An 18,096-nucleotide genomic window follows, 5' to 3' on the forward strand; every position below is an offset into this window, starting at 1 on the left:
TTTTCCATCATTTGTGAGGAAGGATCAAATTTTGGAACACTTCTTTCTTTGAACAATGTATTACTGTGTTCATCTCTGGGGCCCCCAGTGTAAGAAGGACATGGACCTGTTAGAGCAAGTCCAGAGGAGGGCTACAAAGATGGTCAGAGAGCTGGAGCACCTCTCCTGCGAAGACAGGCTGAGAGAGTTGGGGTTGTTCAGCCTGGAGAAGAGAAGGATCCAGGGAGATCTTACAGCAGCCTGCCAGTACCTGAAGGGGGCCTACAAGAAAGCCATAGAGGGACTTTTTACAAGGGCATGTAGTGATAGGACAAGGGGTAATGGCTTTAAACTGAAAAAGGGTAGATTTAGATTAGATGTAAAGAAGAAATTCTTCCCTGTGAGGGTGGTGAGGCACTGGAACAGGTTGCCCAAAGAGGTTGTGATGCCCCGTCCCTGGCAGTGTTCAAGGCCAGGTTGGATGGGGCTTGGAGCAACCTGGTCTAGTGGAAGGTGTCCCTGCCCATGGCGGGGAGGGGTGGAACTGGATGATCTTTAAGGTCCCTTCCAATCCAAATTATTCCATGATTCTATGTTTCTATTTTATTACTTGTGTGAGCTTCATTTAGGATAGTTGAGATACCAGCACAAGGATTCTTAAAAGTGATCTTTACTTTTTAAAGTGCAGAGATAATTTGTAAAATTACTTCCTAAAAATTTCAAATCTTCTTCCCATGAGTACGCAGAATGATAGCTGCTCACTTTTATGGCCAAGCAAGTGGTTCCAATGTTTATATTTGTTTTATGGAGCTAAAACAATAATGGGAATTTGATCCAAATTCTGGACTCTATTCTGTGTCATGTCAGCAAGCGATAAACCAAGGTCAATGGATTTACTTCTAATACTAGTTCATCTACAAGTCAGACAATAAATTTTGACTTTCAAGTCACGATTATGAGTACTCATAGATGTCAGAAAAGGCAGGATTTTCAATGAAGCAAACGTGATGTCCTTTCCTGCAAGTTTTCCAGAATCTTGAATCTCCTTATTTACTTTGAGGGAAGTTTCACATGTAAATATACATGTATATTAGTTCTGTGTTCTGTACCTTGGTGTGGAAGTCATGAAGAAAGACAATACGTATCGAAACTGTGTTAGACTTACAAAATTATGTTCCAAGTAGAACCTACATATTAATGATTGCTATTTTTAGCTACAATATTTTTATTATCTACCACCAGGTTAAATTTGTCCCATCTCTTTCTTACCCCTATTCACAAAGTTTTCAGCTTTCATCAGGCTACCACTCTGAGTCCTAGGGTACTGAATTTCAGAGACTATCAGAAACTATCTGAAGAACATGAAAGAAGCTAGAAGAATCATCACATTTGTTACTTTGCTGTACTTCACATTGACTTTTGGCAAGCAAATAAAACATTTAAAATACTGTGGTTCTTTGATGGTTTTCTATAAGTATAGCAACATAAGGGTAATGTCTAATACGTCTTTATGGCTTCAGGAGCAGTATATTGGCTGTAAAAATTAACATTACTACAGAAATATTTTTCATAATAGCAAGGTCAGAAACCCAAACTAGAATGTAATAGCAACCTGAATTCCTCCTTTTCCTATTTCAACACCTGACATGGATTTACCAGAGGCCTATCTCCTTTCCCCTGAACAGCGCTACTAACAGTAATGTGCATTTCAGGTCTAATAATAAAATAACTTAATTGACTGTGTTTGCACACAGATCCCTAATCTGATTTAGAGATAATACAAACCACATTGTGTACATTACTATGATACTGTGGGGTATAACCCAGATTGTAATCTGATCTCTACAGTCACTGTTACAATATGGTACCTGAAAAAGGAGAAATCCAGTTTGAATTTGAGCTGAGTTTGAAAAGAAGATGGAATATCATCCTTTTATTTTATGAACTGTGAAAATATGAACTGTAAGTACACTAGTTATAGGATTAAGATTACCTATCTTTGCCTGAAATGTGTCCACATGAGCTGCCTGATCTCCATTACAGTCAATGAAGATACAGTTAGTGAGTTCTGTCAAGCAGTTCCCCTGACCCATAAAGATGCCAGTTTCAAGAAAAAATAAAGCATTTCCTAGAACTCCATGGTCTACAGTGGGAATTTAGAAAATAAATCATGTGCAAATATCTACGCTGGTGACATCCCAAATTAGGCAAGATAAATCCCCATCTAGAAGTCCAAAGCAAAGTGTTTGAACTAGTAATCAAAACTTCTTCTGAAGTCAATGAAAGGAGACCAGTACCTCCACAAAGCAATTCATCTCATCCTTGGATGCGTGTTTATGATCACAGATGAAACGAAACATATCTCCACTACAGGGAACCTCAAAGGTTATCTTAGATTAGATACCAACAGCGGATTTTGTTCAAGATTAGATGTAGACATGTGAGGCAAGAATCTCAACTGCCATTATAGTCAAAAGGTCTGCTTCTTTCCGTCTAGCATCATTTGAGAAGATCTAGGATATCCTGCCACTCCAGATGATCACAGGTGATATGCCATAATTTCCAGCCTGTTGCAAATGTGTGAAGTGTGCTAAAGTGCATCAAATGACATTGGATGTATATATTTAGGTAAATAAATGGAGCACGATGAAAATTCAATCCTCTCTAAAGGAAGAATATTGTGTAAAGTAAATGTGTAATAAATTAATGATTTGTATTATATTATCTGCCATAAAACCGACCACAAAAGATGAACAGAGTAAATACACTGTATTCCCAATCTCAGTGTATGTAAGTATGAAAAACCTGTGAGGAAAAGCTCTAATGTTAATATTTGATTTTACACAAATATTCTTCTCTCCAATTTACAAGTTTGATTCAAAGATACTACTGCCACCAGTACCTGCACAGAAATGTGATGTTTGGCTTATGTGTGGAAAACAGAGTATCTGCTTCACCCTCTTTGTTCAGATACAGGAAGGAGGAAAATATCACTCCTCAGCCTTGATGAGCTGCTGTGCCCCATAGACAAGTACCTTCACTACATCTTCTAAGAACTGAATCCTGATCTTGTATAAAGAATGCAAAATTCCTACTGGGGTAAAAAAAATGCCTTTCATATGTCTGGGAGCAGAATTCAGCTCTCAGAACTAAACCAGCTTGCACTCACCTGCTGCTTTAATTCTGAAATGCATTTTCAATTGATATCTTGTATAAATCATTAATTGAGAGCAATATGCTTTATGAAAAAGCCTGTATTCCAGTCACAAAGTGCCATGCAAATGGCAAGTCCCCAAAAGTAAGCAAGAATGACCAGAACATTACAACTGCATTCTTGGGTTTCACCATGACAAACTTGCTTTGACTATTACACATTTACAAGGTATCAGTTTTCATTTGGTCATTGTTGTTTAAAGCAGGAGAAGGTTTGCTCTTCTGACCATCAGTTCCTCCTTTGGATGTGTCCTGGAAGAAAAGCCTTGGCATCCACAGTGACATTAAAATTCGTTTGTATTCATTCCTAAAATTCTGGTTAAGAAGTCCATATATTATTGCATTAAGGCAGCTGTTGAAATAGGCCATGAAGTAGCTTGTAATGAATAACCATTCAGGAACTTTTGGTGCCATTTCCATAGGATCGATGGCTACAGCCAGTCCAATGAAGTTTAGAGGTGCCCAGCAAAAGGCAAAAATGACAAAAACCACAAACATGGTAAGAAAGTTTCTGAAGTCACTTGGCTTCAGTCTTGGCTTTGTTTCTGACTTGACTCGTCTTCTAACTTGAAGCACTAAAACCCAAATTCGAAGGTAGCAGAAGCTCACAATGGTGATAGGGACGATGAAGTGAATTACCACAACAGCTATCGTATAGTAGGAGCTTGCAGTCTGAACAAATGTGCATGAATAGACGCGTGGATCATATTTTAAAGAGCCAACAAAGAAATTTGGCACAGTTGCAATTACTGTTAATACCCAGACTAAGGAGACATACAGCATTGTGTTCCAACAGCTGTACACTTTGTCATAGGCAAAACTATGACATATATAGCAATACCGGTTTATTGCAATTGCAGTGATGTTGAAAATAGAGCCTATTACACTTAGTCCCATCACAAAGCCACTTGCTTTACAGTGCATTTCACCCAACGTCCATCCATTGTGGAAAATAGCTAAGAGCACCAGTGGGTATGGATACACGGCCACCACCAGATCAGCCAAAGCTAGGCTCACCACAAATGCATTACCTGGGGAGAAAGAAAAATACATAAACATAAGTCTGAAAGCAAGCATAGTCGCAAACAAGAAGAAAATATGATATATTATTTTGGATATCTGCAATGTTAAATTATTGTTGATGTCAGCAAGCAGAAGGTATATAGACCAATAGGTTTGTATGGGAGCAATTTTACAATTCAGCTTAGAACACCATGAAAATTTCTGCAGCAACATGATATTTCAGATATGTCGGTTAGTGATTATACCCTCCTTTTTATTTTAATCTTTAATAAACATAACCATCAGTGAGCCATTACATAAGAACGTGTTGAATTGTTTCAGTGTAGCCAACTCCATAGCTGGATCGAATAAGGTGAAAAAGAAAAAAAGTGTGAATTGTGCCAGGTAGGCAAGCCATTATGCCATTCTAACCTATCACTGGAATACTAACAAGCTTGACAGCTATCAAGGGGAAGGATATACAAAGACTAGGTCTATAGGGATTAGAAAGGTGTGTTGGTTTATGTATACTTTAAATTGCTACACAATAGTCTGTAGAATAGATATTTTCTGCATGAATGCAATGGCCTACCCATACTGCAGTTATCTTCCCACTGGACTGACTAAGAAAAAGTGAGTTGCCTTCACCACTCTCTGCAGAAAGGCCTATTTAATTATACAAAGGAAAAATGCATGAATGCAAGAGAAAGGATTCAAATTCATGGAAGAAGCCTTTAGATCCTTTTCTGCTGATGATGTTTAAAGAAATTTTAGTGATATGGTTGAGACTTATTGTCTCTCTTTAAACAGTGTCCTTTTCATCAGCTTGAAATTTCTGGACATTGTATCTAAGGATACTTTAATAAAATAGTGAGATGATAGTAAACTATAACCCTGAAAAATGAAATGCAAAATCATTCTCTAGGAACTTCCCAGGAGACAGAAAACAGATGTACGAACTTTAGATTCTTGGCATTTAGGTAGCATAAAGCACATTTCTGGTTCACATACTCACTTTTTGCTTAAAGTCCTTCACAGCATGAACGGAAGTGCAAAAGTCCCAAGTAGCTTTTAAAATTGTGTGTGGAATATAATAATTTTTTGAAAAGAGCAGTTAGATGCTCAATTCTACAAATTCTGAGCTTTCTAGTCCTCATCTAGGAAAGCAGTTCTCCATTTAATTTTAAGTACAGAAATAATGGTATGGATAAGGACATCATTAGCTGGGAGCCATAAAACCAACAACCGTGTAGGATTAAACTCCTCAAAAAATGGCAGAAGTTCACCTGTATACTGTTTGCTCCACCTGCTCTGGATCTGTAGCTTGCTTAACCTGAATTAAGGAATGGGGACCTGTCTTTCTCCCATACACTTTCAGGGAAGACCATGCTTATCAGAATTTGCACAACAGCTAGTGAACTTAACAGAAAGCAGGATTATCCATCTGTAGCTACAGAAACACGGCTCATCTCAAGAGTGGCGTACAACTTATTTTAGACGGTTCCTTGTTAGACGTTTAGCAGCCTGTCTCACACGCTCTTTAAAGGCCACACAAGTGTTTTCATACTACAGTTCACTGACGTGGTACTGAATGTGAGGCAACTCCATGCTATTTATCTTAGAAGCAGCATGTAAAACCAATAGTACTGTGCTGGTTTTTGTGCCCTCCCGAGCCACAGCCACTCCCTGCTTTAGGGTTGAGGGGGGCTCTATTTGAGTATGGTGCTGGACCTGCACAAGGAGACATTTCCTGCTGGCTTTATGTGTACTACACTGAATACAATCCAGTAATGTCATGCTGTTGTGAAAAATGTAAACATACATTTCAGATGCAAAACCACATAAAGTAATTTTTCTGACTTACTTACTCAGGATTGCTAAGGCATTAGAAAAATGTCTCCAGCTTGGGGCTTCGCACTTCAAGAAAGAAGTAAACTCTAATTAGAGCTAATCTAGAGCAAAGCAAGTATCTACTAGTTCTACAATCTGTGAGGAAAGATTGAACAAACTAGGGACATGATTGAGGTGGACATGATAACTTCGAATAAACAAAGCAGGAAGGATATAATCCATTCCCATGACTGTGGTGAACACAAACAAACTCCAGTCACAACAGGAAGTTTCAAATTAGACATTGAGAAAAACATTTTAATGGCAAGAAGAAGGAAGTGCTGGAACATCTTGCTTTGGGTCTGCCCTTGGAGGTTGTAAGAAAAAGTTAAATAAGCATTTGCCAGTACTGGCCTAGGTACAGCTGATCCCTGTTCTGAGCATAGGAAGGGTGACATGACTTTGAAGGCCTCTTCTAGCCATATGATAAATAGGATAAAAGACAAGACTAACAAAGGAGCAGGGGCATCTTTATCAGAATGTATTTACATCATGGCAACAAAAATTTCTCTTATGTTTTTTCATCACTGTATCTGATATTAGAAGATGGAGAAGTCAGGAGAAAGAAAGAAAGAAAGAAAGAAAGAAACAAACAAACAAATATTTTTTTCTGTTTTAGAATGCCTTTTGGAAAAAGATTTTTGGAGTTCAGTCTGGGATGTGTGCTAAAATTAATCTAATCTAATCTCTAAGGCCTCCCATCGTCAGCTTATACCTAAAATGTAATTGTTCACCTAAAATCAAGCAGGCATTCAGTTCTTTCAATCATATTTGGAAATTTGGCAATAGAATTTCAAAATTTTGTGTGTAATTTAGGACTTCTTGAAAATCATAGCTGCAATGAATAAGGACAGCCAGCAATGAACTTGCCAAAACCATAATATACCACTTTACAACGCAGAAGAAAAATGGCGCAATATCTATAAAGGCCTCAAGCGATTTGTCACTTTTATGGCTGTTTACAGGTTCGAGTGTTCACGCTGTGCACTACAAATTAAGGTCCAATATTTTTTCTTTCTATGATGTGGCTGACTGCAGAATCAAGTTTAATATATTACTGCAATGAATAATCTACAAAAGCAGAGAAAAACTTTTCTAATTCATAAAAAATACATAATCAACATTTTGAGAAATCAAAGGTCTTAGATGTCATTTAAGTGCTTGAAGAAAGTAAATGTTCCTTGATACACCTAAGACACAGCATCTGGAGTGGCTATAATTACATTTGTAAGATAATGAAAGAGGTACCTTTTTGCTGTCTGTAACAAAATAGAAACCACAGAATGCTCATCTTGTTGGAATTATTATCATTATTTCCATAATTTAGCTGCTGGACTTTGTTCCTAGATTTCAGTTCGTCAGACAGAAGATTATATTCATTTATAAGAAACATATTTGCTCACTGGTATGGAAAGACCCCTTAATTGCAAGCAGCAGCTACTAAAGGCAAATATCTAGCCAGGGACTCAAAAAGATACATATATGTGCTGTTTTAAACATTGCTAGTTGGGTGCATAAAAAAGAAAATTAGTTCTGACATTGACTTTGTGTGCAACAGAACTAGATCGATATTTCAGGAAGCATTCTTGCATATTGGTTTTGTTACCCTAATTAACAGGAAAAAGGGAACTTTCACAGCCTCGTGTAATCTTGATATGACTTGGTATTGTAAGTATTTAATCACAGAACAAACTTTTTGATAAGGTCAGGGCTTTTAAGGGGTAGGCATCTGCTTTCTGAAAAGACAATTGACTTCTACTAATTGTCTCTACCAAAAGCAGAAGCAATTGCAATCACCAACCATTTTTTAAAGGTTTTGCTTCTTTCTTTGGTTTCAAACTGGCTAAAATGTTTAATTATATATCATGGCATTTTATTTTTTATCGGATGGTGTTTTGGTTGTTACATATCTGTTTAACAAGTTGTTATACATTGCATACAGATATCACCCTCATAGCTGTATTTCCCCCTAGCTACAGTCATATTCATCCTTGTGTACTCTTCTTCTCCATCTATTACTCTTGTTTTCTTTAGCATACAAAGGCCTAGCTTCAAGACGGGAAAATTGTTTCTATACAGCCTATTGTGTAGACTGCTGCTGTTTTCTCTGTCCCCTCTTCTCTTACTATCAAACTTGGGTCGCTGTGTAGCAACAAATGTAAGGAGCAGGGGCAGGTAAGGCAGAAAGTGAATGAGTATGACTATAATGTATTGACAGATTTTTTTTTTAAATATCAAAGATCAATGACTCAGGATAGTTATTTTATTCTTCCATTTCCATATCCTTACCTTAAGGGAAAACTCAGAGTTATTTTCGCAGATTTCTTACTTAATTATGTCTTCAGTTGGAATGTAAGTGGGAAAGGCCTTTGTTTGGTCTTAAGGCTTAAAACCTCCTCTAATAATCAGTACTGTTTATAATTAAATAGCCTTTTATACTGGCTGAGAATGGTAAGAACTAGATTTTTTCTATGATATCACTCTGACAGCTACCTGTAGGTGTTTATCTATACTAAAGGAAAAGGAGCAAGATCTTGACTTTAATGAAGTAAGAGTCCTACCTTTCCATAAAATGAAGCCAATCATTCCTCTGCAGAGTTCACAGTAATAGACATCCTCAAGAAGAAATTAGGTTGACAGACTGTCTGTCCATACACACTAGGTATTTCTCTAGTGTTCATTCTTCAGCCCCCTTTTTTATTCCTCTGCCAGAATCCTGTAGCCCCTGTACTCAAAATGAACTAAAAAAAGAGAATTCTGGCTCTGATAGCTTTCTTGATGTGGTTGATGTATAAAGACAGAATCTGGGCTCAGTTTCTAGACAGCCGTCTATTCAAAGACACAAGATATCAGTTCAGGGATGCATGGTGTCAACCATTCTGTAACTTAGTCTTATATAAACTCTACGCATACAAAAGGCTATTTTGCTCTAGTTTTTAAAATGTTCACAAAATACACAAGGTGACTCTAATATTTTACTTCTTTCCTGTAAGTCATTACAGGAAAAAAAAAAAAGTTTTACAGTCTCGATCCTAATTCCAAATTTCTGCAAGTGATATGCTGCTTGCATACAAAATCCTTCCTCAGCTGTGACATCACCTTTCTCTAATAAAGGTAACCTTGATCCTGATACTAAGTTTGGTATGGAAGATGCTGGTGGCTTATAATTTTCATTTCTGACTACCAGCAATCTGTGGAAACAGAATGTTATTTTTATAGTTTTAATCTTAATGTTATTGCCTTTAATTATATTACATTATATTGGTGTAAATTACCCACCTTTTAGGCCTCTTTAATGACTGCTGAAGTTAATGGGAGACTTTCCATAGACTTAAAGGTGATATTAATCAGATACAAGAAAATAAATACCTCTTATTAACAAGAATGTGAAATACTGAAAGCATTTGGTCCATACAATAAGAGCAACAACAATGAAAAAATGAAGCACTGGAATTGTATTTGGATGTAAAAGAGCAAAAATCAAAGCCTAAACCCCCTTCATAGTTCCTACAACTTTTAAAAGAGCAGACCTTACCTTCAGACAAAGAAAAATAGCAGTATGTTAACCCCAAGGCATGTTAGCCAGGATTCACTACAGCAAGTGCCTTATTGGATCTGTTGTTTGAGTCTAGACCAACATGGAGACTGAAGAGGCATCTATAACAGCTTGAAGAAAGCCATCAGTCCTTCAGTCAAGAAGACTGTCCCTCTTTAATCTCCCCTTGTCTATAATTACTAATTAGTAACAGAAACTATGCAGCTCTGATGAAGTATTGACTTGAACTTTCTTGTGCAACATAACCTTTTGAGAACCAGGCTTAAATATAATTTCCAGGCTCCAGACCCTACTGAATCCTCATTAAAGTGAATCTCGAGGTCTGGACGAGCTAAAATAGGAGCATACTCAACTAAGAGCAATTTGGTATAAAATTGACTTCACGTGTCTATGTCTCCACTCCCGCTTCTATAACAATAGCCCTGAGACTGAAACTAAGGACCAAGCTGCTCAGCCAAACCATTTAAGCAGCAGATTATTCTAAGTCCCAGCTTGAGTGCAAACCTGAGCAAGGTATGAGTGGTTTTCCAGCTCAGAGTTCAGGATTTTGGCAAAGGAAATGATTACTGTCATGGAACTGTGTATCTGGTCCCATTTCTGGAGCTTCTTCATTATGTGTATGCCCAGGTACACATGGATACTTACTAGTTATTTAGCTGATTATCTTTCCCAGAATTTGAGTTAGTTTTGGCATATTGTATGGAAGAATTGCATAACAAGGTAGAAGGTTATGCTTTCAGAGCCAGGACTTCTGCTACACTTCCAGGTGGTGGCTTTTAAATGGAAGCCCTGGCCACCTTATCACTGGTTCTTGATGCTACCAGTGACACCTACATTTTCTGACCTATCATATTTTCCACTGGGCTTCAGTTCCTATAATTCTTGCAGCTCATTTCAGGCTTGGTTGTGGGGATTCTTCTTAAGGTTTATTATTTAATGTGGAAAGAAAAACATAACTCTACAGGGACTGAAGAACCGGCACCAGGTAGGCAGGTGGAACTAAGGACTGGGTAGGTTTTTGTTTCTCTTTCCAGAGTGGCTCAGCAAATATGACTCAAATGGCATGCAGGGAGACATTAGCTGCTCCTGGAGAAAGGCTGATGCTTCTTACTTCCTCACTAATAATTTTTGTCTCTAGTTTTGACTTCTTTGATTAGTATTTTTTTACAGTACTTAAGCTCTTGTAGTTCTTGATTTTTTGTTTAAATAGGTAACTTTTAAATCTGTTTAAAATCACCTGTGTCAACTCTTTTTTTTTTTTTTCCCCACAATCCATCAGAAAAAATAAAACCTGCTAGCCTAATTCAGATGAAATTCCATTCATGTCAGCAGGAATGAAGCCACCAGAAGGGGACACTGGCAGCAGGTGGAGCAGAGAATTAAGTCTTTCACACACTGACATTTTAATTCCTTGTGACACTACAAGCCAAGACCTAGGGTAATCTTTGATTTACTGAGACATCTTAATGTAGTATAATGTTCAACAGTGTGTTACTAACAGAAGGTTTAACATAATGCTCCAAACAAGTGCCAGATAGGTTTTTGTTTTCTTTGAATATGACAGTTTAAAAAAAAAGTGGTGATATACTCCTTTGTAATTATGTTTCATGATTTCAGATATTAGTAGGATATACTGTAATGGAAAGGGACAGGCAATATATTTTCACTAGAACCGTGGTATTTTAGAGATTCTAGCAAAAAATGTAACATAGACAATTAATCAAGGCTGGTCTGTAATCTATGGAACGTTCAGGTTATTTCTTTTTAGGAAATGTATGTTCTATGAAACTGTTTAAAATATTTGGTGAGTAGAATTATCCTATGATATCTATAAGGAAAATTCTCTACCATCACTGGAGTCGAGTCATAGAATCACAGAATTACAGAATCATTTATGTTGGAAAAGACTTTTAAGATCATCGAGTCCAACTATTAACCTGACACTGCCAAGTCCACCACTAAACCATGTCCCTAAGCACCTCATCTACACGTCTTTTAAATACCTCCAGGGTCTTTTAAATACCTCCACCACTTCCCTGGGCAGCCTGTTCCAGTGCTTGATAACACTTTTTGGTGAAGAAATTTTTCCTAATATCCAATCTAAATCTCCCCTGGCGCAACTTGAGGCTGTTTCCTCTTGCCCTATCACTTGTTACTTGGGAGAAGAGACTGACTCCCACCTGGCTACAACCTCCTTTCAGGTGGTTGTAGAGAGTGATAAGGTCTCCCCTCAGCCTCCTTTTCTCCAGGCTGAGCAACCCCAGCTCCCTCAGCTGCTCCTCATAAGACTTGTGCTCCAGACCCTTCACCAGCTTCGTTGCCCTTCTCTGGACACACTCCAGCACCTCAATGTCTTTCTTGTCATGAGGAGCCCAAAACTGAACACAGTATTCGAGGTGCGGCCTCACCAGTGCCGAGTACAGGGGGACAATCACTGCCCTGGTCCTGTAGGCCATGCTATTTCTGATACAGGCCAGGATGCTACTGGCCTTTTTGGCCACCTGGGCACACTGCTGGCTCATATTCAGCCGGCTGTTGACCAACACCCCTGGGTCCTTTTCCACCAGGCAGCTTTCCAGCCACTCTTCCCCAAGCCTGTAGCGCTGCATGGGGTTGTTGTGACCCAAGTGCTGGACCAAGCACTGACCCTTGTTGAACCTCATACAATTGGCCTCGGCCCATTGATCCAGCCTGTCCACATCCCTCTGTAGAGCCTTCCTACCCTCAAGCAGATCAACACTCCCGCCCAGCTTGGTGTTGTCTGGAAACTTATTGAGGGTGCACTCGATCCCCTTGTCCAGATCATTGATGAAGATATTAAACAGAAGTGGCCCCAATACTGAGCCCTGGGGAACACCACTTGTGACCAGCCGCCAACTGGATTTAACTCCATTCACCACCACTCTTTGGGCGCGGCCATCCAGCCAGTTTTTTACCCAGTGAAGAGTACAACCATCCAAGCCATGAGCAGCCAGTTTCTCCAGGAGAATGCTGTGGGAAACAGTGTCAAAGGCTTTACTAAAGTCCAGGTAGACAACATCCACAGCCTTTCCCTCATCCACTAAGTGGGTCACCTTGTCATAGAAGGAGATCAGGTTGGTCAAGCAGGACCTGCCTTTCATAAACCCATGCTGACTGGGCCTGATCACCTGGTTACCCTGTATCAGGATGATCTGCCCCATAACCTTCCATGGCACCAAGGTCAGACTAACAGCCCTGTAGTTCCCTGGATCCTCCTTCCAGCCCTTCTTGCAGATGGGCGTCACATTTGCTAACTTCCAGTCAACCGGGTCTTCCACGGTTAGCCAGGACTGCTGGTAAATGATGGAAAGTGGCTTGGTGAGCACTTCTGCCAGCTCCCTCAGTGCCCTTGGGTGGATCCCATCTGGCCCCATAGACTTGTCTGTGTCTAAGTGGTGTAGCAGGTCGCTCACCATTTCCCCTTGGATTATGGGGGCTTCATTCTGCTCCCTGTCTTCCAGGCCAGGGCACTGGGTACCCACAGAACAACTGGTCTTTACTATTAAAGACTGTGGCAAAGAAAGGCATTAAGTACCTCAGCCTTTTCCTCAACCTTTGTCACTATGTTTCCTCCCACGTCCAATCAAGGATGGAGATTCTCCTTAACCCTCCTTTTGTTGCTAATGTATTTATAGAAACATTTTTTACTGTCTTGTATGGCAGTAGCCAGATTATGTTCTACTTGGGCTTTGGCCCTTCTAATTTTCTCTGTGCATAACCTCACAACATCCTTGTAGTCTTCCTGAGTTGCCTGCCCCTTCTTCCAAAGGTCATAAACTCTCCTTTTTTTCCTGAGTTCCAGGCAAAGCTCTCTCTTCAGCCAGGCAGGTCTTCTTCCCCACCGTCTCGTCTTTCAGCACATGGGGAGATGGCCTGCTCCTGCGCCTTTAGGATTTCCTTCCTGAAGAAAGTCCAGCCTTCCTGGACTCATTTGCCCTTCAGGGCTGGATTATATGCAGAGCAGAAGGGGAGTATTTACTGTGGGAGTTATCCTTTTATTGTGCAGCTACCCAAAGCCTTTGGGAGAGCTTTCTGTTCTTAAGAAATCCAGGCCTAGACACCCTGAAAGTTAGATGCCTGTGTTTTCACAGAAAAGTCTGGAATCCAGATAAAATAGGGTTTAAAACTTAGTGATCCACTTTCTGGATGAAAGCACTATGCTGTTATGTAGAAGATGAGAAGAGGAACTTTTCATTTTAAGATGAAACAATACAAACACCCAACTGTGGCATAGTTTAGTGGAGAATGCTCTGTACAACCCTTTTTCAAGCTGTGCTGCAATGCAAAGAATGCAGGATTCACAGGAATAGAAGTTCAGCATGTAAAGAGGAGCTTGAGATTGTGGCTTAGTGACTTGCAGACTGCTGGACTGGGACAGACTTGTGGTCTTGGCCCTACATCTGCAACTATGAGTTGGTACTGGAAGCTACATTTGCAGGAGCTGTATTTTACGCTTATAAGCCATAGCTCTCAGGTGTCAATACAGTCTTGCTGAAAAGAGGCACCTAGGTTGCACTGCTGATTAATATGTTTTTGAGATCCTGATTTTGGCATGATTGGCCGCTAGGTATGAAATGAGCAAAATCTCCAGTTTTTCTGTGTGCTCAGGGTTCTTCTCCCTGTGGTTAAATATGGGAGCACTGGTACTTGCTGTGAGTTTGCTGCCATGAGTTCCATAATAGACTTCAGGTGCAAAAAACCATTTCTAGTGCTGTGCTGTTAAAAATCTAGTAAAGGCTTGAGATTTGTAACCCCTAGGTGTATAATTTTGCTCACCTGTGGCTTCCTCTGGTGCGAGTAGGGACAGTGGTGACTCCCTATTGCCACCTAATGCACCAGCCACAACAGAGACAATACATTGCACCTAGCAGGGCAGAAGGCAAAAGCAAGTGGTTGGTTCTTCCAGACCAAAAGTCTGATCGCTCGTCAGATAGTACATTTATGGGGTGATAAATACTTTTCTGGTCTTCTGATACTTTCTAAGATTGCAGGAACTTTCCTGGTACTGGGTGTTTTCAGAGAGAAAAGGGGAGTAGAAGAGGCAAGACAGGCTCTTCTAGAGAATTCACTATCACCTAGTGGTTAGGACACTTCCATGGTAGAAGAGCCTTCCTTTGAAAAAGGACTTGAGCTTATGTCTCCCATAGTCCCAAGAGAGTGCCCTACTCACCAGCCCTGCTGCTCTTCTGCGGTTAGCCTGCTTGTCTCTTTCTAGGTTATGTTCAAGAATTTCACCCTAAAACCAGAACACACAGGTTATCACTTATATTGTAGAGTGCTATTCATCAATATGTTTCAAAGCAAAAAAAAAAAAACCCAAACCAAAAACCAACCAAACAAAAAAACCCCAACCTTCTTATGATTTAATAGGTGGGAAATTGAGATAGACAGTTGCAGGGACTCTCCCAAGACACAGATAAGGAAGAACACGCTAGGTTCATGAGCCTTGCTCTTCTGTATTAGATACAATCACCTCTATTAGGCATACTCTGGAAAAAATGACAGCGCCTGTCCAGCTCACTGCTCCAAAATGACACCATAGTGGCATACTGGTACTGAGGAATGGAGCCAATAGAAGAGCTAGAGCTATTAAATGAAGCTAGTTGAATTCAAAGCAAACAAAAGGATGTGGTTGCTGTAATAGTTAGTAAACCTGTGGAACTCCTTAACAGATCTTGCAGATGCAAAAATTTTACATGTATTCAAGGGAAGGCTGGAAAAGCACTATGTACTTGAAAGAGACATCAGTTGAAGGTTACTAGACAGACATAACATACTAGGTTCAGGAAATCCTCTGACCTGGAAGGAATCACAAGTTGAGAGAATACAGGAGAAGTATCATACAGGGTTGCTCTGTTCTCTTTTTTTTCCTGAGTGCCTGCTTACATCTACAATTAAAGATAGAGTATGAGGCTAGCTATGCTCTTGGTCTGTACCAAAACAACTTCTTTTATGATGAGGACAGTAGGTTTCAGTGACACCATTCAGAAGCACAGCTCCTTCTCAGGCTTCCCTGTTGTGGTCATCTGAGTGGTATGCTGCAACATTCTCATTCAGATCCTTGCCAGCCACTCCTCTACACAACCAGCCTGGTTTTGTTGACAAAATGTTTGAAGAGGCAATAACCTTGTTCTGTATGTCTAACCACCTGCAACTGAGCTGCATTTTGCAACAGGCTCAGGGGTGAAGATCCCTTATACCGATGCCCTCACACTGAAGTCAGGATCTTGCCTTCAGGGTAGTCTAGGGTGTTGAAAGACCCCTGTTGTTGCTGAGAGAATGTCTTTATCTAGGGTACTATTGCTTTTCATGCAGGGACTGAAGCCAAGACATTCACTCTGAGTGCTTACCACTGTGGGCACCAGTGACAGCCCAGCTTCAAAACCTCCAGTTGCAGTGCACAATCACTGAATAACAACAAAACCAGACTGTTTTTTCACTAATTCATGAAAGAAGTTGTGTTTCCTGTATCTGTCAGTACATATCCGCTTAATTTTCTTCACTTGAAGTAATCACAGCTGTTGATTGCTTCAACCAAGGAATAATAGGAAACCTACATGAACAACTGCAAGTATGAAAACTCATTTATTGCTGACAAAGGGACTAATATGAAAAGCTGTAAAACACAACAGGTGCAATCTAGTCAGATCCTATAAGTAGCCAGTCAACATATTATTGTTAATAACTTTTTTTTTTCAGTCTCCCAACACTATATTGCATTTCATAGAAAAAAAGTGAAATATGTAGCATTTTGTAGGATGTTATTTTGTTAAAAAAAAAGAAAAACTAAAACTTGGTTCCGATCAACTATAAAAGACTGGAAGCAAACAAAATAAGGACTTTTCACGGCTAAAAACTCTGGACAAAACCTCATTGTGTCCTGGCAGATATTAATTTGTATTGTGCATTATATAGCTCATCTTCTATTACCTTCACTATTATCTTCTACTACCTTCATCTTTGCTACTGTCTTTAACCTGAATTTGTGTCAAAGGAAATTATGTTGGGGTTTTTTCTCTCTTACAACAACAAAACAGTGTTCAGGTCCTTAGAATAACTTATCTTCCACCTTCTTTTAGAAAGGAGGACAGGAAATTGAAGAATGAAAATAATTTTGTACAAACAAAACCCATGTTTTGTTTTGTTAGGCTGGTTGGTTTGTGTTTGGATTTTTTTTAATATTCACTAGCAGATTAGCTGAATTAAAAAAAAAACCAAACCAACAAACCCCAAAACATAAAATAATTCTGTTTTGAAATATAAGGCTCAAGATATTACAGAAGATATTAAAAATATGCAGCAGATTTATGAAGTGAATAAAATCAGGACTATTGCAGTCTACGGGACGTACTCAGCACCAGTTAGCCAAGAGATTTGGTTAGCTATGATGAGGTGCATCTTGTAGCTTTGCCCTGTAGACCTATTTAAACAGAGCAGAGCATTTTGACCAATACAAATATTGGGATCTCCTCTCATGGAAATGAAGACATGCAAATGGTAATTTCCACAGTGATTTACTCAACTGCTCTGTGGGGCTCCAGATGAAGGACTCGCAGCATGTGACAGCTACACAACCAGAAACAAATACATGCAAAGCATGTACATGCAAACTAGTTACAGATGCAAAAAGGAAGGAAGGTTTTCACCAAGGAAGAAAATAGATGATGAAAATGGCCATTATAAACTTTCTGTGCGGTTTTTTGCTCTGAGCTTTTGGAAGGCCCCATCACTGTACTTGCATAGGGAGATGAATGTCTTCAGAAGCTGTTGTCAGTCTGTGCCATCTGCTTCTTTTGGAAACAAGGTCTTAAAGCAAAGTACACTGACATGATTCATCTTATAATGATACTCATAGGTTTGTAAACAGCATGTAAACAGATGAGTAAATAAAATGCTTTTACAGAAAGTGATTGTGTAATCTCTTCTAGATTATTAGCTGGTTTGTGTTTCAATTTAACACAGACAAAGTGTGTAATGATCATTCCCTGAATTAAGGTCTTTTCTGAGAGCCAGTAAAAGCCTTCCAAAATCACTGGACAAAAACGCTGTTCTGGCTGGGCCTGTGAGTCATTATATTGGTGAGATAGTTAAATGAAGGGTGATAGGCATAGACATATAACCAATATAACCACAGAATCATTTATGTTGGAATTGATCTCTGGAGATCATCTAGTCCAACACTCCCGTTCAAAGAGGCGTCAACTACAGCAGGTTGTTCAGGGCCATGTCCAGTCAGGTTTTGACTATCTCCAGCCGTGGAGACTCAACAGCCTCTCTGGGTGACCTGTTCTAGTAAGGAATGGTTATACAGGTTATTTACTGTTTTCACTAGGGGTAGGGGGAAGACACTGTTAATTTGGCAACAGGTGAGGGCTCTCCTTGATCTACTAAATAGCAGAGGGTATCTAAGATCATACCTGCTACTACGTAGGTAG

At 39.5% G+C, this 18,096-nt stretch overlaps 1 protein-coding gene across 1 annotated transcript in view; it reads right to left on the reverse strand.

Annotated features, from left to right (window-relative positions):
• Positions 1-1,351: 1,351 nt before the first annotated feature.
• The window catches only part of MTNR1B (melatonin receptor 1B), a 33,331-nt gene continuing 16,586 nt past the window's right edge, over positions 1,352-18,096 (reverse strand). Inside the window, exon 2 of the mRNA XM_069808403.1 lies at positions 1,352-4,223. Within this exon, the coding sequence (XP_069664504.1) occupies positions 3,355-4,223 (869 nt within the window). The 3' untranslated portion in view covers positions 1,352-3,354. The remainder of the gene's footprint in view (positions 4,224-18,096) is intronic.

The sequence above is a fragment of the Haliaeetus albicilla genome, chromosome 20 (assembly GCF_947461875.1).
Source record: "Haliaeetus albicilla chromosome 20, bHalAlb1.1, whole genome shotgun sequence".
Lineage (NCBI taxonomy): Eukaryota > Metazoa > Chordata > Aves > Accipitriformes > Accipitridae > Haliaeetus > Haliaeetus albicilla.